The sequence below is a fragment of the Typopeltis vanoorti genome, chromosome 3 (assembly GCF_054136105.1).
Source record: "Typopeltis vanoorti isolate ZY-2024b chromosome 3, IOZ_Tvanoo_1.0, whole genome shotgun sequence".
In the NCBI taxonomy this organism is placed as follows: domain Eukaryota; kingdom Metazoa; phylum Arthropoda; class Arachnida; order Uropygi; family Thelyphonidae; genus Typopeltis; species Typopeltis vanoorti.
This window is the reverse complement of record NC_143551.1, coordinates 102506614-102531779: the sequence shown is the minus strand read 5'-3', so window position 1 is coordinate 102531779 and position 25166 is coordinate 102506614. Positions and strand designations below refer to the sequence as shown.

General features: G+C 36.3%; 1 protein-coding gene across 1 annotated transcript in view; it reads left to right on the top strand.

The window, feature by feature from the left end:
- LOC150108433 (dnaJ homolog subfamily C member 2) overlaps positions 1 to 25166 on the top strand; it is a 337407-nt gene that overhangs the window by 305334 nt on the left and 6907 nt on the right. The window contains exon 16 of the mRNA XM_090415844.1: positions 9270 to 9436. Coding sequence (XP_090271970.1) covers positions 9270 to 9436 — 167 coding nt within the window. The remainder of the gene's footprint in view (positions 1 to 9269; positions 9437 to 25166) is intronic.

Sequence of the window (25166 nt, the reverse complement as noted above, 5' to 3'; positions counted from 1 at the left end):
GTTTCCTATTTAAAGAAAGTGCTAAATTAAGAATTGGTTTCTTACTTATGACCATGAATTTAGTTTTGGTGATATTTATTTTTAATCCCATTTTTTCACTCTATGCATTTATTAGCTCCAAAAGATTTTGAAGATCCTGAATATTGTCAGCCAGAAGAGCTGTATCATCGGCATATCGGATGTTACTGATGATTTCACCATTTACACTAATCCCTTCCTTTCTTCCTTCCAAGACTTTTTGAAATATGGCTTCTGAGTAGATGCTAAAAAGAAGAGGTGACAGCACACATCCTTACCTTACTCCTCGTTTGATGTTAATGGAGTCTGTAATAATGTCATCAACTTGAACAGATGCCTTTTGGTTCCAATATAAGTTTTCAATGATCCTGATGTCTTTACCATCTAATCCAATTCTTTTTAATAGTACAATCATTTTAGCATGTTGGACTTTGTCAAATGCTTTCTCGAAGTCGATGAAGCAAATGAATATTACCTTGTTTTGGTCAATACATTTTTGAAATAAGATCTGAGAACAGAAAAGGTCCTCTCTTGTTCCCAAGCCAAATTGGGTATCACTGATGGTGTCTTCACATTTTCTGTATATTCTTTTTTGAATTATTTTCAGAAACATTTTGAGAACGTGACTCATTAGGCTGATCATTCTATAGTCATTATAAGCTTTTGCATTTACTTTTTTAGGTAGCATGATGAAGGTCGACTGTAACCAGTCTTGAGGGATTATGCCTGTATCGTAGATCTTATTAAATAGCTTTACTAATATGTTAATGTTGTCACCTTCTAATAACTTTACTATTTCTGCCGGTATTCTATCTGGTCCTAGGGCTTTACCATTTTTAGCTGAGTTCAATGCACATTCTACCTCTGATTTTAGAATGCATGGACCTTCCATATGTTCATAAGTATTTTCTGGGTTCTGTCTGTCATCAGTAAAGAGTTTTTCTATATATTTCACCCATTCTTGTATTTTGTCATCCTTTTTGGATATAATTTCTCCCTTTTTGTTTCGAAGGATACAGAATTGTTTTTTCTTATATATACCTGAGGTCTCTTTCATCTTTTTGTGTAGATTAAAATTGTCATGTTTTTCCTGTAGAATTTCTATTTCTTTACATTTTTCATTCATCCAGATTTCTTTTGCTTTTTTGATCTTGTGTTTAATAATTTTCTGAACCTCTGTATATTTTGTTGGATTATGATTTTTATATTGTATATGTATTGCATATGGACAATTTTTATAATTCTGTAGCTCTGACTGAATCTCTTACTGACAGAAAAACCTGTGTGTGTGTGTGGAACACTGCAAAATAATAGGAAAAAACAATCCACCAGATGTTATACAGAAGAAACTAAAGAAGGGGGAATTTGTCTGGCAAAGAAGAGGTCCTGTTTTAGTCAGCAAATGGAAGGATAAGAGGGAAGTTCTTTCCATTTCAAATATGCACAAATTTGAAATGGTTGAAGCAAAAAATTGGAATGGTAAAATTCATTTAAAACCAAATATTGTTAGGGACTGTAATTTGGGTATGTCAGGCATCGATCTTTCTGATCAAATGCTTTCTTACTATTCCTCCTTACGAAAGACAATTAGATGGCCAAAGAAATTGGCAATACACATTTTTGATATATACATTCAGAATGCGTATAAATTTTATAATATAGTTACTGGAAATGCAATGACTGCGTTAAAATTTATTTTGTTGGAATGGATGAGCTTACAGCATCACAGAATATCAGCAGGATTCGGGATCTACGTTATTTGGAAATTTTACCACTACAGAAAAAAAAGAATTGCCCAACAAAGCCATGCCGAGTATGCACACGAAACAAACAACGACAGGAAACACGTTATTATTTATTGTCCTGTGTGCCAGGAAAAACCACCATTGTGCGTGGAAAATTGTTTTAAAGTGTACCATTCATAATTTGATTTACAAATTACGGGTTAACTTGTGCTTGGCATAGGAGGTCGGTAATTGACATATGAGTATATTCGAAGTTGGCTTCTGAGGCTCATATATAAATACTATACTTTTGCTGAAATTATTTTCCTTCTGCCAAGCCCCCCCCCCCCAGACCTGCTCTCTGCTTTACTCACAAGACAAGGGTCAAAATTAAGGTGCTTATACTAGGGGTTAACTCTTGCTTGGCATAGGAGGTCAGTAATCGACATACAAGTATATTTGTAGTTGGCTTTGTGAGGCTCATATACCAACTACGAGTATACTCGTAGTTGGCAGCAAACGTGTTAAGGGCTGTGTCATTAGATTTCATTTGAACAAATAGACCTGGCTCAGTAAATGTTTTGAGGATGCCATACTGTTGGGATGGGTGGTTGTTTGATTGCTTATGCAAGTAACTTCCTCTATGTGTGGGTTTTCTATAAATGGAAAAGGATGATGAGATTAGGAAGTCTTGTCACTAGTGTTATCTAGAAGGGGGAGACAATTGCTACTTTTCTTTTTCTATAGTGAAGTTTATTTTAGATTGCTGGCTGTTAGGATATGCTAAAAATGTATCTAATGTGTCTGGGCCATTAGGCCAGATAGCAAGCACATTGCCAACATAGCATAGCTAAACTATTGGCTGCTTGAGCATATCTCTGTTGAGTGTTTGGTTTTCAAAATGTTTCATGGCAAGTCTGGACTAGTAAACCATGCTCTGGATACTCCTTCACATAGGATTTAATGGAGGAAGACATTGGTTTTACACATAATTGCTATAGGCCTGAAAGACACTATTTTTCGAATCGGCATCTGCTTTGGAAGCTCTCCCCAACCTCAACAAGTATGGTTGCATTAATTTTCCAAAGATTTGGGAGACAGTCATTCTGAAACCAAATAGCCTAACTTCTCCAAATTAACTTTACAGTTACCAGACCCATTGAGAATGCTTAAACATTAGTTTTTTGTCATTTACAAATTAATTTGTTGCTTATGTTTTAGTGTACTGCATGTGTGCTTGTCAAAGTTGAAATATCTTCGGCACCAAGAAGGAAAAAATAAATCAATAAATTGAGTTTCCCTCCCCCACCCCTTCTTGGTGTTGCTTAGTAAAGCACTATTATGAATAATCAACACACCTAAGCCTTTAGATAGATAAACTAATGATTCCTTGCAGAGTGCTGCATCACCTGATAAACATAGAAATTTTGTTGCTTGAATGGCAAACTATTCATAAATTTTTAGCTTGCTGGTTCCTTTGTCTGAAACTTCTCTGTTTCTTGTAAAAACAGTTGAATAATTACTGCAGTTATTATATTTAGTAAATGAATAGTGCAGTTGATGTTAACACTTCAGCATTAGCCATCAGTTGCACATTAATTGTTTGCTACATAAATGCAGCATAATGAATAAGGGAAATGAAAATGCATCATTTTGGGGACTGCATCTACTTTTCTGGAATTCAAAAAGCACCTCAGAACACAAAACTTGTCACAGTATGCAGCATACTAATAATCAGGTAGCAGGAGTAGTAGCAGAAGTAATTCAGAATTTTAACAGACAAAAGAGCTAACATCTTATCTCATCATCCTCTAATATTGGATTTAGAATAAACAAAAATTATAGCTGTTATGTTGGAATTGGTTGGAAATTATCAACTCCCATATTTTTGGTAAATTATTGGGGCCATGATTTGTTGATGTAATGTTAGGGAATGTGTCATTGCACCTGCTGACTCCGAAAGCATAAGAAATATGTTTCTCAACTTTTATGGAAAGTGAGGGCAGGCAGTCCATCCTTTGATATCAATCACATGGAATTAAGCAAAGAAACTTACAGTCTGAATTGAAGTCAATAAAAGTCACATACTTTTATTGACTTCTATTCAGACTGTAAGTTTCTTTGCTTAATTCCATGTGATTGATATCAAAGGATGGACTGCCTGCCCTCACTTTCCATAAAAGTTGAGAAACATATTTCTTATGCTTTTTTGAGGTTGATATTAACATATCTTCTTGTTGGTCCATAGTAGATCAAGTTGCAGGCAAAGCACATTTCATATACCCTTGGGTTCATGAAAGCTTTCATATATCTTTTTCTGTTCATAGAAAAATATATAAATTCATACTGCAAAATATTCAGTTACACCATTAACCAACTTAACAATATGGTATCCTCAAAACATTAACGCATAGACCTAGAGTATCTGTCCAATAACACAACCTTGTCGCTGAACTTGGCTACTTTTTAGTCAAATGGCTTCAATCTCTGTAAAATAGATAAAATACATATGTTCTCCTCCAATGGTCAGGGCTGTATGCATTCTTCTTCTTCTGGCTAGTTTTGCTTATTTTGTGGGAAACAATTTTTTTTTTTCTTTTTTGCAAAAATAAAAATCCTGCTATCTTTATATGAAACTGGCTAACTCACTTTCATATGAAAATCCCTTATAAAATTATTTGACAGGATTCAAAACCAGGTCTTTCCAACCAAAGGGCATCATCACTACTGACTGAGCTATGGAAGTTTCCAAGACTGTAAACCAGGTCCTGAATATCCCGTCACATACACACACAATCAAATGGAAGAAAATTTCAGTGATGTATAGAGGTCGAAAGTTTATTTTTCACTTGGTTAGACTATAATAAATTTAGTTTAATCCTTTATCCAAGTGTGAGCAAACAAAGTTTGCACCTGAAAGTATCTTCAGGACTGGAGTAAGGTAGTACAACACTGGGCTCGTTGCAAAGGTGGAGCAAGCTAATATCACTCCTATCTCAGTATCTCCCATAATGCAAAACACATCTCCTTGCAGATATGTCTAATGTTATGCATTAAGTTTAGTTTAAATTTAGTTTAATCCTTTATCCAAGTGTTTTTAGCTTGCTCCACCTTTGCAACGAGTTGCCGGTGTTGTTACTACCTTACCCCAGTCCTGAAGATACTTTCAGGCGCAAACTTTGTTTGCTCACACTTGGATAAAGGATTAAACTAAATTTATTAATGTATAGAGGTCATTAAGCTTATTTGAGCTATCAGCAGCAATGAAGTACTCTCCAAACCTCAACTTAATTTACCAAAACATTTGGAAGATGAGCATTTTTAAGAACAACTTTTACTGTTATCATTTTGAATTGCTTTCCCTGATACTTGATTGTTAATGCTTGTGTGCAACAACTTTTGTGTGTGTGTCCGTCCAAGGATTGGTTTGAAATCTAGCAAAGATCTAGTAGCTTAATATATAATCTCATTCATTAATTGAGATTATTTAGAATAAACAAGTGACAGACTTCTTTAACAAAAAACCAAGAGCATTCCATTATCCCATTTAATCATCTTGAGGACAAATGTAACTTCACACTATGATAGCTAAATGGAGGTGAGGAGTAACATCCTGAATTGTCCTAGTCTGTATCAAGACATTGTTTGATGATTTGCAGACACTTAGGTTCAAATTTGCTTGTATTGTCACAAGTTTTACATTGTATTGTAAAAAATGAAATGAAATTGGATTAAATGATAATTTCTCTAATTAGGCATTCAATGTTTTATGTACCTTTTGAAGCATTTGTTCAGTATTTTTTATTTTTCTATTTGCTGTTGTCATGTGTTTCACACCTCTCACAGTCGTTTTTTTTTTAAGCCTGTCTAGGCCAAAGGGATAAAAGTAACAGAATGGGACCAATTTTTCTTTATAACTATTTAAGATACTGTTATTGCACTGGGTACCATAGTGGTATCTTTGATTTAAAAAAAAAACCATTTGGTCTCCACATAACTCTTTTGGATGTCAGCAGTTTTTATTTTTTTGCAAACTTTCAAACATTTTTTTCATATGAAAGGCTTCAATCAAGGTGACTTTGGGCATACATATATTTCACTACATGTATAAACAAAACCCACAGAATCAGACTTGTGGATTCAGCCTAGAGTCTGGAGGGTATAGGTCAGAATGGTGGAGGGATAGCACTCAAAACACCTAAGGTGCAAAATTAGTTTGTTTGAAAATGCAAATAAGAAATTTAAAAAAATAATAACATATCTTGATCAGTAAAAAAATAAGAAATTGAACAATCTGGAAATAAGCTGTAATTAATTTTTAAATCGTCCAAAATTATAAAAATTTTGTGATGCTGAATAAAAAATGGCTACCATAATTAATAGAATGCCAGGAAATATATAAAAAAATTTCTTCATCTACAGATAGGGTAACCAAATAACTCACTTTCTTCAAAATACAAAATTATGCAACTTCAGTTTAATTTTTAACAGGATATGCTCAACTCTATCTCCAGTGAACCATATATTTTTATATAGTGATTGATTGATTGATTGATTGATTGATTGATAGATAGATAGATACTGTGTGTGTGTGTGAGAGAACATTGGAGGCTATGAAATGATTATTTACATTTAATATGAACGACTTCATTAATTTTTTCATTATGGGGGGAAAAAGCAGATGATGCCAAAAATGTGTATTGATCATGATTGAGGATCATGAATTTACTGAATACAAGTGAAACTTCAATTAAGGGAGCAAATGAGATATCTGGGCAGGCATGCTAGGAGGAATACGTGTTGTACAAAATAGTGATAGCAGTGTGAAAGAGGTAATAATGGGAATGATATGAAAGCAGTAGAAAAGGAAAAGTCCAATGCAATAGTGGTAAATTCAAGGGTTCATAACATCACCCTAGAGTATGAGAGGCTAGGAAGCACTTGGCAAATAGTATAAGATGAGGGGGGGGGGGTTGATAAATCATGACAAAACAAAGGACAATACAAAAAAGCAGAAATGGATGAAAAGGGGTACAATAATTTACAGTGATTTCATGATAAAAGAGTGCGATGGACAAATTAGCTTTGAAATGTTTTCCAGAGTGAAATTTTAACAAAAGCTATAAGGAAGTAAAATGAGGTGGAAATCAGGATTTTTATGGATATTTTGATAGACTTCAAAGGAGATGAATTTGTTATCCAAGAAGATAAGAAAGTTATTGAATGAGGCAAAAAAAGAAGAGCAAAAGTGTCAACATTCCCATTTGAACTTAACATGTTTTAGGAGTGACCAGAGCACATTCATCAGTTTGGTGATTTGCTATCATGCACATATGCTAAATTCCAGAGTATCAGGAATAAAGGTTAAGTGCTCTTAAGCATTGGAAGATGTAGTGAAACCAAAAATTGTAGGCATCAGGAGACTATTATTATTATTACAGGAGTAGAATGTGATGGATACAGTACAGTCAGGAAAAATAGCTGGGATAGGAAGGGAGGGGGGTATTCCTAATAATTGCAAAGGAATTAAATCCAACCAGATGAGAAACCTCCATTGGTGGTTCATGTTACCACCAAAATTAACTATAACAGAAAAAAAAAATACTCATTTGAGTGCTTCTACAGGCCAGGATCATCTGAAGAGAACTGTGAACCACATGGATAGACAGATCTTAAGAGTACAAGAAATATCGTGGCGCTAGTGTCCTTGGTAAATGTGGCGATCGTGTTTAGCTAGTCTAGAAAACGTGTTTTTAAAGTTAAATATAGTGTGGCTTTTTGTCACAAATTGTGCTGCAGTTGTGCATCGGTTAGATACAAGTGTCCTTCAGTGGTGGAACTGTGTTGTATATGTTGTGTTTTCACTGCCGTTTGTTTCACTATTTCAACGTGTAAAGATGGCATCCAACAAGAAACGTATGTCAGCGGCGCGCAGAACTTACTTCTACATGAAAGGTTGGCTCAGCGTTAGATTTTTCGCAATGGATGCGTTGCGGAAACTGCTACATGTATGCGCCGAAGAATGTGAAGGATCTGTGGTCGGTCTGGCTAAATGAGAAGAACGAAAATGTCGACGTATGTGAGAAGTGTCGGGATAGGCTGGAGCATTTAGGAATGGAAGCTGACATTGTGACCGTAGTGAAAGAACTTCGGCGGGAGTTTATGAAAATGAAAAATGACCATCTTCTTCATGAGGAAGTGCTCGGTAAGGAGATACTGGAAGTTAAAACTGACTTTAATGTGTTAAACAGAGAAATTAGGACTATAGAGGTTACATTAGCTGAAGTAACTAGAACAGGATTACATATGGGTGATTCTTTGGTGAATGATGCAGTAAATAATAGTATGGGAGTAATTGGGAGTCAACAAAATAAAGCCACAAGTGGCCTAGAAGAAACGAGATGTCGTGAGAATGGGGGGGGGGGTAAGTAATAGAGCGTTGAGTAATGAAGCTGGGAGAGTCATGCTGAATAGCATAGAGAATGAGTCCATGAGTGTGGACTTGGATGAAGTTAAGAGTGGTAAGATATATGGTGATTCTATGATTAAGGGTATGGAGAGTGGTATGCATGAGGAGTGCTTGGCTGGGGGGACAATAGAAAGAGTGGCTTTAGCAATAAAGAGAGGGCATGAAGCAGACAAGATGATAGTTATGGTGGGTACAAATGACCTGAGAGGTAGTATAAATCGGGTAGGAAAAGATTTAAGAACATTATTAGATATTGTGAAGAGGAAAAGTGTCAATGGGAGGATAGTGTGTGTGCTGCCTCATTTTGACAATTATGAGTTAAGTAGACGAGCAATGATAATGAATGATATGATTGCAAAAATGTGCAAAAAAAGAGGTTTGGAATTTGTTAATGTTTGTGAAGAAAAAATTGATTTATGTGAGACCATCAAGCTCATCTTCATTTGAAAATCTGTTATGAAAGTTCTTCATCCTTGACCAAGAAATTTGAATTCAACTTTTTAAATCCAAAGGACATCATTGTTGTTATCTGTGTTACAAAGGTGTTTATATAGTTATGCTACTCATACAAGGTTGAACGCTAAAGCACACTGGTGCTGCATTTGACCAAGGATTGATTAGGTAGGCAGGAGAAAATTGTTTTCTTAAGAAAAATAACTTGAGCTAAATTGGTGATCTCTAAACTTAAATTAAAATTGATGACTAGTTGCTTGTAGAGATTTTAGGATGGTGGAACTATAAATGCGAGCACACTATGAATATTGTTGATGGAAATAGGGGTTGATAAGTCTGGAAAATGTTCACCACACCCCATTTGAATTCATCTATAGATTGAAACAAAACAAAGTATTTAAGGGGAGGGGATGGGGGGAGCCAGGATGATTGCATGTAGTAACAGAAAGTGAGCTATACTTTATTTTAAATAAAATTATTTTTATGCTTAAAATGATATATTTTCTGCTAAACCTTTAATTATGTCAAGTGTTTCTGTTTGTAGATTTTGATAAAGTTAAGAATTTTTTTGTTATGTTTATTATGTCAATTGCAACTATTTTCAGCACCAGCAGAACAGCAAGGTCTGAACACAACTCCTTGGACTACTGAAGAGCAGCAACTTTTAGAACAAGCTCTAAAAACCTATCCAACTTCCACTCCTGATCGTTGGGATAAAATTGCAGAATGTATTCCTGAAAGAAGTAAAAAAGACTGCATAAAGAGATATAAGGTAATTTTCAACAATTGTATTTAATTTTCATGGACATTGCAGTGTGTGTAATAAACATACTACATATATTTGTACTAGTGTCTATTTGATTAGCATTGTTTCATTATAATGTCAGTGATATATTAGAATAATGTGCCCAGTAGCCACTTTAAATTTTGCCCAGCCTAATATAATGTAGCATGTACTTAAAGTATTGTAATACTGTTTTAGCATTATAGGTTAAAGATGCCAAGAAATTATATTCTTGGTTTCATCCTTTATCCAAATTTAAGCAAACAAAGTTTTCACGTGAAGCAATTTAACGACTGGGCTACTTGTATATAGAGACTAATGACTTCACATCAAGGGCCACTACCCAGACAGGTCATACAACCTTTATTGAGGTCTCATCAGTGTAAAGCCAGACCCAGAAGAGATACCAAGGTTGAAGTAATGTAGAAGTCATATATATATGTTACAGTTAAAGTGATAAATCCAGTTATTATTAATAATTACCGGTTAAAGTGAATAATTAGAATTAAACACTTTAACCGGTTAAAGTGAATAATTCCTAGAGGAGTCTGGTAATTGTAATAAAAACATGTTTATAGGTTTTCATTCTCAATAGAAATTATAACAGCTTAGGTTAGTTTATAATGAAAAAAGTAAGTGCATTGAGTGCAAAAGTACTTCTTTTGCACTCAATGAAATCAGAAATCATTATAAACTAACCTACCCTTTATTGGCTGGAAATCATTATAAACTAACTTAACCTTTATTGGTTAGGTTAGTTTATAACGAAAAAAATAAGGAAAGTACTTCTTTTGCACTCAATGAAATCAGAAATCATTATAAACTAACCTAAACTAACCTGGATGTCGCATGTGGAACCAGAGTGTGGTCGTAGTTTGTTGTGGGCAGATTAACGGAGATGAAAGATGAATGTTGTTGTGGACCGAGCTTAATGACTGTGTGCAGATAAATGGGGATAACAAATAAAAGTTGTTGTGGACAGATGAATGGGGATTATAGATAAATCAGAAAGAAACTAATCAGTGTTTTTCTCCATTGATGAGGAAAAGAGGTACAGCAACAACATTTATCTATTATCCCCATTCATCTGCCCACAGCAGCTTTTATTTGTTATCCCCATTTATCTGCCCGCAATCATTAAGTTCGGCCCACAACAACGTTTATCTTTCATCCCCATTAATCTGCCCACAACAAACTACGACTAAACTCTGGTCCCACATGTGACATCCAGGTTAGTTTAGGTTAGTTTATAATGAATTCTGATTTCATTGAGTGCAAAAGAAGTACTTTCCTTACTTATTTAAATTAAGGGGATATTAAATCCCACCCCTTAATTTAAATAATGTTTACATTGCCAAAATGAAGCCTATTGGCTCTTTATTTTAAATGATTTCCAACCAATAAAGGTTAGGTTAGGCTAGTTTATAATGATTTCTGATTTCATTGAGTGCAAAAGAAGTACTTTCCTCACTTTTTTCATTATAAACTAATCTAACCTAAGATGTTATAATTTCTATTGAGAATGAAAATCTATATATAAAACCTATGAACATGTTTTTATTACATTTACCAGACTCCTCTAGGAATTATTCACTTTAATGATGATGAGACTTCAATAAAGGTTATTCAACCTTTATTGAAGTCTCATCAGTGTGAAGCCAGACCCAGAAGCGATACCAAGATTGAAGTAAAGCAGAAGTCATATATATTCTTGATCTTCTACTTGTAATGATACATTCTAAAGAATAAATTTTAAATGACTTTTAAATGAGATAAAATATTAAATTTTAATGATAATGATACAACTAGTTTCTTTATAAGCCACCTGAAGCCTATTCATCATAACCTGAAATATCCAGGTGTTTACAAGTTATGGTGTGACTGTAATATTCCTTATTTTGGACAGACTAACAAATCTGTTGAACTGCATATTGAGGAACATAAGAGAGACATCGCCTATAAAAGATCACATGCATCTGCGCTATCCAGTCATTTTCTTTTCTCTAATAACCCTCATGACGATCTACAGAGTCACTCAGTTTACTGGGATAAATCCGAAAACATTTTTCGCTGTAGTGATGAGTTTGAAAGGAAAATCGTGGAGTCCAGAGAAATCCTCCTTAATCCTGGACATTTGAACAGCAATTTGAGTTATAACATCCCTGAGAGCCATACTGCAGTTGTTCAATACTAGCGCTCACGAGAACCTGCAAGCACGCATGCAACAAACAATAGCATGTTAGATAGAACGACTTGAAAAATACAATTTTTGTGTCAATTATGTATTGCATTTTTTGCCTGTAATTCTCAGTTTTTTGTAGCTTCAATTTTTTATTACTGTGGATACCTGAAGAAGGCTGTAAAAGGCGGAAACTAGTTGTATCATTAAAATTTAATATTTTATCTCAGTTTAAAGTCATTTAAAATTTATTCTTTAAAATATATATATATATATATATATATATATATATCTATGTGTGTGTGTTTTGGTATTGATTCTAAAAGAATATAGAAATGGTGTGCCTGACTACTCATTCTTCATCTCATAATTTTTCATTGATACTTAGATAGTATATAAGCAGAAAAGCAAGGAAGAAGACATTCATGTGGTCCTGGAGTTAATCCCAAATAACGTAATCTTTACAGCATAAAATTTTATCTTATTAGAAGTCATCAGATGATAAATAAATATTTATTATGCAGGTATACAACCAGATTTAAACAACCTGGATCACGCTGCAGTTAGAAATTAGTTGACTGGTACCAGGGAACTAATGATGTCCTAGGAAAATAAGCTGTAGATTATTATGTTGTTTATGGCTTGCAGTGTTCATATTACATGTGGAAAGCATTGTCAAAGCTTGCTTATCTGTAACCCAATCCTTCTATTAGCAAAATGGGGGTACCTTAGTGGATCAATCTCTTCTTCTGTCACCTGCATACAATCTGCATTCAGAAGAGTTATTCTTTAACATTTATCCTTTCTTTCTTTCACTTTCAGCATAAGAGAATTCTTTTGGGTCATCTTTAGCTTGCAGCCAGTTTCTTTTCATACAGTACTTGTAATTCTTCTGGTCTGTGCCTTATAATTTTCATAACTGACATGATCCTTATGCATCTGGTGTTCCTTCTACAGCAAATTGATAATGTCAGTTTGCATTGTTTTGCCAATAAAAATGATCCAGCTGAAACCAGAATTGAACCACTTGGACTTTTTTTTTGTACTTCCTAAATATCATATTTGAACAGCATAATACTGTTATGTAATCTATTGCTTTCAGTGATCCAAACAGTGCAGCATGTTTATAACACAGGGAATCATCAGTGTGGCACAATAAAATAGTTCTGTTCCATCATCTTTGCAGATGCCATCAGCCTAAATTTTTGAAGTAAGATTGCATAATTTTTGTAAACTTCCATGCAGTAGAGGTTACTGGCTGGCCCAATTAAATGGCATTGTGTCCCAAATAAATAAAGCAAACCTTGTTATATTCTATTTTGTTTTTGTTTTTCCAGATTTGTCTCAATAAAATGGCTGCCCCAATTAACCAGAATTTACTTTCCAAATATTAATTTTCAATAAACTTCACTGTCCAGAGGCCTGGAATAGCCTGTATGTTGATAGACAGTTAAAGTGAATCTAATGGGTGCATTTTATAAAATGCATCTGATAAGAACGTGTTCCCTTCACCAAACACAACCACTTTCATCCAGCCATGAAATATGTAACTATCAAAGGTCCATCATTTACCAAATTGGTAATTGTTTGCATAGATAGTTTCCCTTTGCCTCAGTTCTTTGGTCCACTTAATAAGCTGATCATGGGAATTGCTTTTGCTTTATGTGTCAGTCAACACTCACAGCCAGCCAAAGTGTGCTCCAGCGGTGCTTTACATCTCCTCAACTATGTATATGGTCAACAGTAAATTGTTATCGGAAATGTCTAGACAACAAGCAGTAGACAAAAGTATATCATAGATGCACACTACAGTGAATACTACTATATAAAAGGATATACTATAAAGAATTATCAAATTTCCAGATCAAGTCCTGTAAACATACTGAAGAGCAATGTTGTAACAGTGATAAAGGTGAAAAGAAGTTGCCATAATTTAGATGGGCTGTTGGCAGTGACTGGCTGCTGAAAACCAAACTGTTCAGAATATGGTACTATTTATTGCATTACTCCCAGTCAGCAAACACTCACTGCAAACAGCCTATTTAAATCATGGCAACTTCTTTTCACACTTGTCACTGTTATAACATTACTAACTATTATAATAACGGAATTAACTCACGTCAATTATTCTTTATTTGTAGAATTTTCACCTAAGTATCACAGGCATCATCAGTACAGGTACAAGGCTAATTAAACAATAACTGTTATATTCGCAAAACGCCACCTAAGTAGCTAAAGTTAAATTTCCTAAATTTATTTAATTATTATTTTTTTTTTATTTTAATTATTCAATTATAATTTTTTTTTTTTTTTAAATATATATATATATATATATGTATACAATTATATGTTAGGAAAGATTTGCTGTTTTTAAAGTACTATCTCCCCCACAAGGGGGAAAGACGTAGACCATCGGATCTGTTTAGGTTAGGGGAGTGAAGTAAGGTTTCGAATGTTTCTTTGTATAGCCGTTCCATTAGGAACTGAATTTTGGAATGACTTTTGTCTTGTTCCACTTAACTCTATGTCTGGTGTTGATGGCATGTTCTGCAATTCCAGACTGTTTGGGTTCAAGGTCCTGGATGTACGACTGGTGTTCTTCTAACCGGACCTGAGCAGATCTTCCTATTTGTTCAAAATATGATAATCCACATGAGCGGGGAATTTGGTAGACACCTGGATAGCTGAGATGTGGGAGCTTGTCCTTTGGAGACATTAGGAAAGTGGAGATTTTTCTGATGGGTCGAAAAGCCACACAGATATTTAGTGATTTTAGCACCTTAGCTATGCGTTCTCATGGTATTTCCTTACTGAAACTTATATCGAGACTTCACGGAGAGTCTATTTCCAAACGATGTAAAGTATTAGTTAAGAAGGCGAATTGCATTAACAGAATAATATTCCTAAAGCGATGTAAGTTGGCTCAGGTTATCCCTACCTGCTGTAAAAAAAAAAAAAAAAAAAAAAAAAGTTTTTAAGTGTCAAAAGAGCACATCAGATTTATTTAAAGGCCAGTAGCTCACTGTTAAATTGTCAGCTACAAGAAGAAAAATCTCTTTTCCTTCTGAACAAAGAAATAATAGATATCAAGAATGCTATAGAACCAGTATTAGAGACTGAAAATTTTAACACCATTTTATGCATTTCATCGATGTCATACTGAAAGGTTTTTTTAATGCTTCCCATGATAGATTGAAATGCAAATTTGATTCACTGATGAGCCACCCCAAATCTAGCAATACTGTCATTGATAGAGAAGTGATCGACGTATCAGGCCACCCACTGATAGACAGCGAACGTTTCGTTCTGTCATAATTTTGCCGTTGCTCCGAATAAAGTACCCATAAATAGACTTTTTCCATAGTATAGACAGAGGTATTTGATCCTTACCCCCCAAAACAGCTAACAGAACAGGATTCGAGTGTGCAAAAATTCTTTTTAACGCCACACCTTCGCGGCCGAACCTATCGTATGCTGGACAAAAAGCACTGAATTCGCTAAAAAAAAATAACAAGAACCTAATTATTATGAAAGCTGACAAAGGGAAGGCTGTAGTTATCCAAGACAGAAGAGAATACAAGAGAAAAATATCACTGTTACTCCGCGACTATTCGACTTATAGGCCCCTCACTTCAGATCCTACCGGTAGTCAAATAAAAAAGCTTAATGCCCTTATAGAAAAAAGATCGATATGGGATGAAGATAAAAAGAAAACACTAAAAACCTCCTTCGGGTGCCCACAGAGATTATATGGCCTTCCAAAAGTACATAAGCCAGGAATTCCATTAAGACCGGTTGTAGACTATATAGGTTGTCCCACTTACAAAATATCAAAATTTCTGTCAAATTTACTCACTTCTTCAACTAGAAGAACTGCTACATATATAAAAAATTCTGTGGACTTCATAAATAAAATTTCCGATCTGCATCTAGACGATTCGGAGATTATGATTAGTCTAGATGTTGTTTCGCTATTTACGAATGTTCTGTTGGCAGACAGCATAGAATTACTACACCAAGAATTTCCTCCAGACATTATCAAATTATTTGAATTTGTAATAAAGTCTGGTTATTTTTCCTTCAAAAACCAGTTATACCAACAAATTGCAGGGACAGCAATGGGTAATCCAGTATCTCCTGCTATTGCCAACTACTTCATGGAGCATTTCAAACAGCGTATCTTTGACAACATTACACCCAGACCTAACATTTGGTTCAGATATGTGGACGACATTTTTGCCATATGGAAGGGCACCTCAGAAGAACTACTACTGTTTCTCTCAAAAATTAATGCACTTCATCCAGGGATCCAGTTCACCCTAGAAGTAGAAGTAAATCAGTTAGCATTTCTAGACCTCTTGATTCTTCGCCAACCAGATGGTTATCTACAATTCACAGTCTATAGGATAGAGACTCATACAGGCCAGTACATCCACACTGAATCACATCACCATCCCAGCCAAAAGGCAGGTACTATAAAAACACTAGTTCATAGAACCCACTCCTTTGTTCGTCATAAGAACTTTTACAAAAATAATTACAATATATCAATTCCTCCTTCATATCCAATGGCTATAAGAAGTCCTTCATAAAAAGCGCTTTAAGTAGTTGTGCTCCAGCATCCTCTTCAAGTACAGAAGAACCTACACGTATACCTATCCCCTATGTACAAGGGGTTAGTGAACGCATAGCTAAGGTGCTAAAACCACTAAATATCTGTGTGGCTTTTCGACCCATCAGAAAAATCTCCACTTTCCTAATGTCTCCAAAGGACAAGTTCCCACATCTCAGCTATCCAGGTGTCTACCAAATTCCCTGCTCGTGTGGATTATCATATTTTGGACAAACAGGAAGATCTGCTCAGGTCCGGTTAGAAGAACACCAGTCGTACATCCAGTACCTTGAACCCGAACAGTCTGGAATTGCAGAACATGCCATCAACACCAGACATAGAGTTAAGTGGAACAAGACAAAAGTCATCCACAAAAGTCGGTTCTTAATGGAACAGCTATACAAAGAAACATGCGAAACATTACTTCACTCTCCTAACCTAAACAGATCCGATGGTCTACGTCTCTCTCTCCCCCTTGTGGGGGAGATAGTACTTTATAAAGTAGCAAATCTTTCCTAACATATAATTGTATACACACACATATATATATATATATATATATTTTAAAAAAAAAATAATAATAAATAATAATAATTAAATAAATTTAGGAAATTTAACCTTAGGTACTTAGGTGGTGCTTTGTGAATAAAACAGTTTTTGTTTAATTAGCCTTGTACCTATACTGATGATGCCTGTGATACTCAGGTGAAAATTCTACAAATAAAGAATAATTGACGTGAGTTAATTTCGTTATTATAATAGTTAGTAATATGTCTACTCATGGTATTTCCTTACTGAAACTTATAACATTACTCTTTAATATGTTTTGTTGTTTACATTGATTGAAAAATAAATACATCTATATTCGATGAATGAATAAGTGTCAGGCATGGATAATGACATTATCTTTTATCAAATTCAATTCATTATTGCAAATATTTTGAGTATTTATAATTTGCAGTAATGAGCTTAAAACAGAATTGCTCTTCAGTATGATGTTTTGTTGTTTAGATTATTTAAACAATAAATACATATGTACCTAGTCTAGCCATAAATACTGTTACAACTTGAACAGTGCATAAACCTTTAATCTATCAGTAAATAATTTACAGCTTTCAGCACATACAAACCACATGTATAATGTGCATATATCAGCATTCGTTGTTTCAAATGTCTCCCTCTTTTGTCTTCATGCATGCCCGAAGTCTGTGAGACTACACATTGATGGTGGCACATACAACATCGAACATAAATGTTGGGGATGTCGTTTCTTGCAGGCTATTCTCTTAAGCTCCGATCACAGTTTGAATTAGGATCAGATTAGGACTTCCAGATGCCCAGTTAGGTGGTGATATGTGGTCAGGCACATTTGCCTCCAACCACAGCCTAGTGAACCACTGTATGGTCCACTAGACTGTGGGAGGCAAATGTGCCTGACCTACTGTGAAATGAGGTATTATCCAGGAGCATACCATAGGTTCCAGCACAGTGTATCGATACACTTTAGCAGAGATTTTGATCCCTTTCTCACAGAAATGCAACTTCGATACCCTCCCCTTCTCCAGCAAACCATCCCAGATTTGGGATGAAGACCTCTCTGAATCCTGGATGCTATGGCACATGCTGTTATATTTCCTTTTCCTCCTTTTATATATTGCTCCTCAAATCTCTATATCATGCCATTAAAAGTGATGTCTCTTCTACATGGGTCACATGGTGTTTCTATCACACAAAGAAATAGCCTCGGGGTAGAGCCAAAATTCAATGTGACGGAGTCCTTACCTTACCTCTCTTAATCCTAAGAAATTTATAATTTTAGACTACGCCACTCAGAATTATTAGATTAAAGATAACTCAATCAAGAAGTAATTTAGAAGATATACTCATGTGACCTAGGGTTGTAATTGTGGCCTTAACCTTACTCAATTAATTTCCCGCTCAGATCCGTAATAAATTTCACGAGTGGTGCATCGAATTCTATACACAGACTCATATATTTAGTAAAATTCAAGCTAGGTTTATTAGTTTCTAAAATTACAATAAGACACATTCTAATCTAAATCAATTAATTAGCTTAACTTCATTGAACATAATTTTTCTCAAATAATTCACACACAAGTTAATAATTCTCTAACATCTAAATTGTTACTAAATTCCATTAATCAATTTCCATACTAACATCTGGTAACTTTAAGCATTCTTCAACATACAAATATTCAGATTCACTCATGACTTCCTATAAAATACAAGTGCTATATAGTCCTGACCTATAATTGTATCTAAGTCCTTCACTAATAAAGGTTCACATATCGTTACACATTCAGATTACATTCATATAAATTACAAACTTTACATATCTCCACTCGATGGTACCTCCATATTTCTGCATCTGCTTCAGTCTATATTCTGTTTCATTAGGACAATTCTTTGTTTCCTTCAATCTTCCTCGGGTCAGGACTTCATATAATTACCAGCGTAAGTATCAGAATGCTTCTGCTGACTTTTTTAACGGCATGGTCTGCCGTTACCTTCCGGTAATCTAGGACAGGGTTACCCGCGGTAACCCGATCCTAGTCTAGAGGTATCATTCAGCCATCCCCGAACCAGCACTAGGCTAAACCTTCACTACTCCAGGAAATCCAGAACTCCACGCGATGAAAAAACCAAGAGTGTCTGGGGGTGGGGGGGGGGTTCCTAACCCTTTTATGTTCACCCTATCGGTAAAAAACCAAAACTTCACTGTTCATCCAGCACCTCGATTTCTTGTCACATGACCTCACGACGTCCGTTCTCTCCTGCTTGTTTACCCCACATGCCAAGCAAGCGACTGCTTGGGGCAACTGACTGCTCCCCCCCCCCCAAAACTTAGAGCTCATTTTTATGTTTCTTAACAAGTTATTCTCATATTGAATTTAATATCAACACAAAAACCATAACTCGCTTAATTTACACTTTATCTCTGGCAACTTTGTTTTATACATATTTATCTAAATTCCCTTTATTTTTGATTTTTTTATAAATTCTCCTTGAGCTGATTAATTATATCTTTCTTCTTAAATTAATGTATTCAATATTTTATAAATTTCACAATGATACCTACTTAGAAACAAGCATGTTTACTTAATTATTTTCCAGGGTTTTTATTTTTTTCCTTGTTATACCATGATAAGTAAAAATTTAACATTCTTAACTTATCAGGGTATAACAATGCTGTCCACCCATCCAAGGCATATACCTGATCATTTTGGTGGTTCAACAACTCTTCAGTGGTGAAAATCTTCTCATGTGTGAAGAAGTTATCTCTATGTTTGTTGTTCACGATCACCGGAGAGGTGCCTTTGATTTTATCACCCTCTACTGCATAAGTTGTAGTGTTAGGAAGTGTTCAGTAGAATAACAACAGGTTCTCGCCCTCAGGTCATCAGTTAGTACGTGTGTCATCATTTTCTGTGAAACATTCATCTCTTGCGACATCACTCTCTGCATTCTCACAGAATTACAGTGGAGGCATGCCTTCACAACCCTCACAAGCTGTTGCGTCCTAACACAGTGTGGTCTTCCTGTTCTTTGGTGATCAGATATGTCTTCTGTATCTATATCATCATCATCATTATTATTTCGGGCAACTCCAAGGAGCCGACACTCATCAAGGGAGGCCCTAATATCATGTCAAGAACAACTATTCGACATTCACACAGTATTTATCATACCTCACCTTGAACTCGTTCACGGTCGTAGCACCCACAATAGACTTTCTGGTAGCTTATGCTACTCGTTCACCACTCTCCAAGTAAAAAACCTAGCTCTAACACCTTTGTTAACCACATTCTTGCCCAGCTTCCATGTATGGCCCCTAGTCCTCCCACCACCAGTCCTATTCTCAAAAATATCTTCTGGATTAATCGTATAGAAACCCTTCAGTAATTTGAATGTCTCAATCATATCACCCCTTTTCCACCTATCAACCAATTTTTGCAACCCACAAATCTTCAATCTGTTCTCATAAGGTTCATTCCACAGACCTGCCACCATCTTGGTCACTCGTCTCTGGATCCTCTCCACCTCCTCCCCATCAACAAGAAACCCTGATGCCCATATCTGGGCACAATAGTCTAGATGGGGTTTTTCTTATCAAGGCTCGATACAGAGGAACAATAACTTGTTTGTCTCTGCTTGTTAAAGTGTTTTTCAGGAGCCAAGTGACTTGATGAGCTGATTTAGCCATTTTTGCAATGTGCCCCTAAACTTCAATTCCCTATCCACCAACACTCCCAAATCCCTGGCCTCGTCAATCTCCTGGAGTACAATTCCACCAATGTGGTATACTGCTGCTAATCTTTTCACCTCAAAATGCATAAATTTACATTTTGCCACATTAAATTGACATCCATTTTCCCTAACCCAGTCCTCCAAACTATCCAAATCATCCTGCAAAATTTTCACATTCTGTGCACTCACAATTGCTCTACCCAACTTTGTATCATCGGCAAACAAGTGAACACTTCCTCTCAGTTCCTTTCCTATATCATTGATGAACAAATTGAAAAGTAGTGGTCCAAGAACAGAGCCCTGTGGCACACCGCTAGTCACAAGCCATCTTTTAGACTCCACTCCTGAAGAAACCACTCTCTGGTATCTCTCCATCAACCATCCTCCTATCCATCTCACCAACCCTATATTCATCCCCATCTGCTCCAGTTTACTGATTAGAGTTCCATTTGGTATCCTGTCAAAGGCCTTGGCAAGGTCCAGTAGAATCACTGTAAACCCATTACCCTTATCTAGTTCAGCTGTCACTGTGTTATAGAACGTGAGCAAGTTACTGAGGCATGACCTACCCTTCACAAAACCATGTTGTCCCCATACAATATCCCATTTTCATCTATCCAATCCTGTATTATTTTCTTGACTAATTTCTCCAAGACCTTGACATCGATTCTTGATATGCTAATCGGTCGGTAATGTACAACACCAGTCTTGGAACCTCCTTTATGCAGTGGAACTATTTTCCCCTCTTTCCATCCCCTTGGGACTAACCCAGAACTGATAGTTAAATTAAACAAAATGGGCAAGGGTATTGACAATTCTTTAGCCGCTTCACGTATGGCACGAGCTGGTGTACCATCCAATCCCACAGATGTATTGACATTGAGGTTATGCAATAGACTAATCACCTCCACTTCATTCACCACAATTCCCATATAATCTACTGGTTCATTCGTTTCTGCAATGTCACCACCTGGATGATATATTCTTGCAAAGTGCTCACTCAGTAATTCAACTATATCAACTGATTCAGTTACCTCCCTACCATCTGCATTCTTTAAAATCATTCTGCCATATACATTTTTTCTTTTACTTGCAACATATTGAAAAAAATGTTTAGGATTCTCTTTAGCCTGCATGGCCAATGTTCTTTCGAAATCCTTTTTTGCTTTTCTTACCACACTCGTTACCCTTCTAGCCTACGCTTTATACCGTTCATGTGCCTGCCGGTCACCTTTCTCCTTAAATTCCCTTCATAGTTGTTTCTTTTTTTGCAGCTCAAGCTTAATGGTGTTATTCATCCATTTAACCCCTACTTGATTTATTATTCAGACACTAGGTATACAGTCAGCCACTGCTTCATGCAAACACTTCTTAACTGCCTCCCATGCACTATCAACTTCGAGTCCTTGCAGTTGTACATGCCATGGCACTGAACCAATCAAACTCCTAAGCTTGTCATACTTACCAGCCCAATAATTCCACATGTACCCTGTCTTAATTGTAAATTCCACACCTTTAGCCACCTCCCAAGTCAAGACCCTATGATCACTCTCACCAATTGGTGGCAATGTGGTCATATTTGTTACAGCCAAATCCTCAGATGCAATTACTAGGTCAAGCACTCTCTGACTCTCTAGTATTTTCCATTACATGGTGTCGTAGATAGTTATCCCTTAATAACCGCATAAAATCCAATTTCTTCCTCCCGTGTGTCCTCTTCTCACTCCAATCAATGTGACCATAGTTGAAATCTCCCATGATAATTACCGTCCTTCCACTCATTTCTTCTATTTGCTTATGCATGCTATCTCCACTATCCTTTCCATCACCTGGTCTATAGCAGCACCTAATTGTATATTTTGTTCTGCTAGCCACAATCTCACACCAAATGGCCTCAAATGTGCTCTTTTCTCTATCCTGCAATTCAACTTCTATTCTCCCTGTCATTCCTGAACACACTATACCCATCACATTCAATACCACTAGCTATATCATCTACAGTTAGCCATGTTTCACTAATGCCAATAACCTGTGGTCTGGAAGTGCCAATCATGGCCAAAAGTTCTTCCTTCTTGTTCCTAATACTCCTAGCATTAGTGTACATGAATTTCAGACCCCTATTAGCCCCATCCCTACCTTGATGCCTTGTACTAACTATCCCATTCTGATCTCGTTCATACACTCAACTGCTTCCCTAAGGTCTGAATATCTACTCCCTCCTCCCCCTTAATAAATCTAGTTTCCCTGATTCTGCACATCCACTTCATTCAACAACACTTTTTCAAGTCTCCTTGCACCGAATTCATTCAAATGCAAGCCATCCATCTTATATAGATCCTTTCGTCCATCGAACTCGCTCCACACGTCCACAAATTCCACACACCACTCGTCAATTATAACCCATGCATAAAGTCATTTGCAATTATGGCCCTCCTTTTAAACACTTCACTGTCATACTGCGGCAAAAAACTAATCATCCTGACTCTCTCGCTCTTTTTTTTTGCTACCTCAAACAATTCATTCAGGTCCTTTATCATTTCCATTTTATCTCCTTTCAAATCATTCGTACCTGCCACAACAATAATTTCTTTCACCCTTTCCTTTTCCTCTCTAATAGACTCAATTACATCCTTGATGGTCGCACCAGGTTGGTACGATTTTGTCAAATCTCTACTAACACACCTCGTACTAGCGAATCTCCATACAGCGCACTCTCCTTCATTTTGTTTACGTTCACACTCATACTCTTATTTTTCCTATCATATTCTTTATTATTGGCTGGTACACTCAGTAGACTTTTGTTCATACGCTCTACCTTCTGCTTTGCTCTTTGTATTGCTCCGCTCAACAACGTGATCTCACTCATTGTATCTATCTCATCTTTTTTCTTTTCTGTTAAACCATTAATTTGCTCTGTATTAATACCATCATTCACACTTTCTACATTCACGCCCTCAATGTTCTCTGGTACAACCTTGCCATATCACTATTTTCTTCATTCTGAAGTTTGACAAAAATATCACTCTCATGACCTGAAATACACTTTAATTCCTCATTTTCCTTACATTTTCTACACACATTCACTCCTTTATTATCATCTAACCATACTCCAACTGCACTCCACAAACCATACATTTCGCAGATAGTACACTGAATAATCTCCTTTATATTACAGTTATTGAATAAAGATGGCGAACCATTATTACTAGCCGCCATTTTCTTTCTTACGGGAGCCATACTCACTTCTATTGTATTTTATCAAATTAATAATTGAAACACCAAAAACACACAAACATACACAAAGCAAACAAAACTATGTAATATTCAAGTAAATTTGTCAATGATAACTTAAAATAACACTTATCAGGAGCTCTCAACAAACACTACAGACTGCGAATCCCTCTGGCGGCAACCACTTGGTATCATTATAACAGTTAATAGTCCAATACACAAACATTCTACTGATCCCGGGTGTTTTTCATGTGTTGAAAATAAGTAGCAGCATTCCAACCTTATGAAGTGCTATTACAGCTAGACAATTCTCTTGCTACTGATACACATGTGAATGTTGGCTGCGCACAGCACCACTAATGGAACTGGGCTTGCACAATTCTATGGACAGTGCAGAGGTGTGCAAAAGTTGTAACAATATTTATGCCAAGACTGTGTATATTTATTGTTCAATACATATACTATTGCCGAAAGTGTCCGGCCACCCCCATAGCTCTATGTTGCTTCACCCATATGATGTAGATATTCTTTGCCATCAGGATGAGTGGATGAAAAGAGTTGAATCTATTTGAACATGGTATGATAGTCAGAGCCCACAAGTTCGGTCTGAGAGATTTCTGCTAGGTTGCATGAGTCGCAGTCTACTGTTAGCAAGGTTATCGTGAAGTGGAAACGTGATGGAACCACCAACCTCCCCTCCCTCCCTTCCCCCGAACTGGTAGGCCCAAGAAACTGACAAATCAAGACTGCCAAACTCTCAAGTGTGTTGTCACAGTAAATCATCAGTCAGACTTGGCAGCCATTACAAACAACTTCCACATGAGTTCTGGGACAGATGCCAGTGACAGAACTGTTCACTGGGAGGTGTTTGCCCTTGTGTTTCATGGTTGTGCTGTGGCTTGTAAGTCCTTCATTACACCTGCCAGTCCCCAACATCGTCTGGAATGATGCAAACAACACCATCATTAGACTGTGGAACAATGAATTGCAGTACACGATCTGGTAATCCAATGGATGTATCTGGAGACTGTCGGATGCCTGGTGAATGATACTAACAGGAATGCCTTGTATCAACCATAAAATTTGAAAGCAGTCACATAATGGCCTGGAGCTGTTTTTCCTGGTTTGGGCTGGGTCCATTGATTTCTGTGTCCAAATCTTTAAATGCTGATGCCTACCATGACATTTTGGACAATTCTATTATTTTCACACTGTGGCAACAGTTTGGAATAGGCTCTTTCCTGTATCAGCATGATACCACACCTGTTCACAGACCAAGGGCCCTAGCTCCATAGTTTGAAGACATAGATGTGGAAGAACAAACTGGCCAGCCTGAAGCCCCAATCTCAACCCTATTGGGTTGAGATTGGGGCTTTAGGCTGAGCTTGAGTAAAGGTTGTGTGCCAGACCTACTCGCACAGCTAACA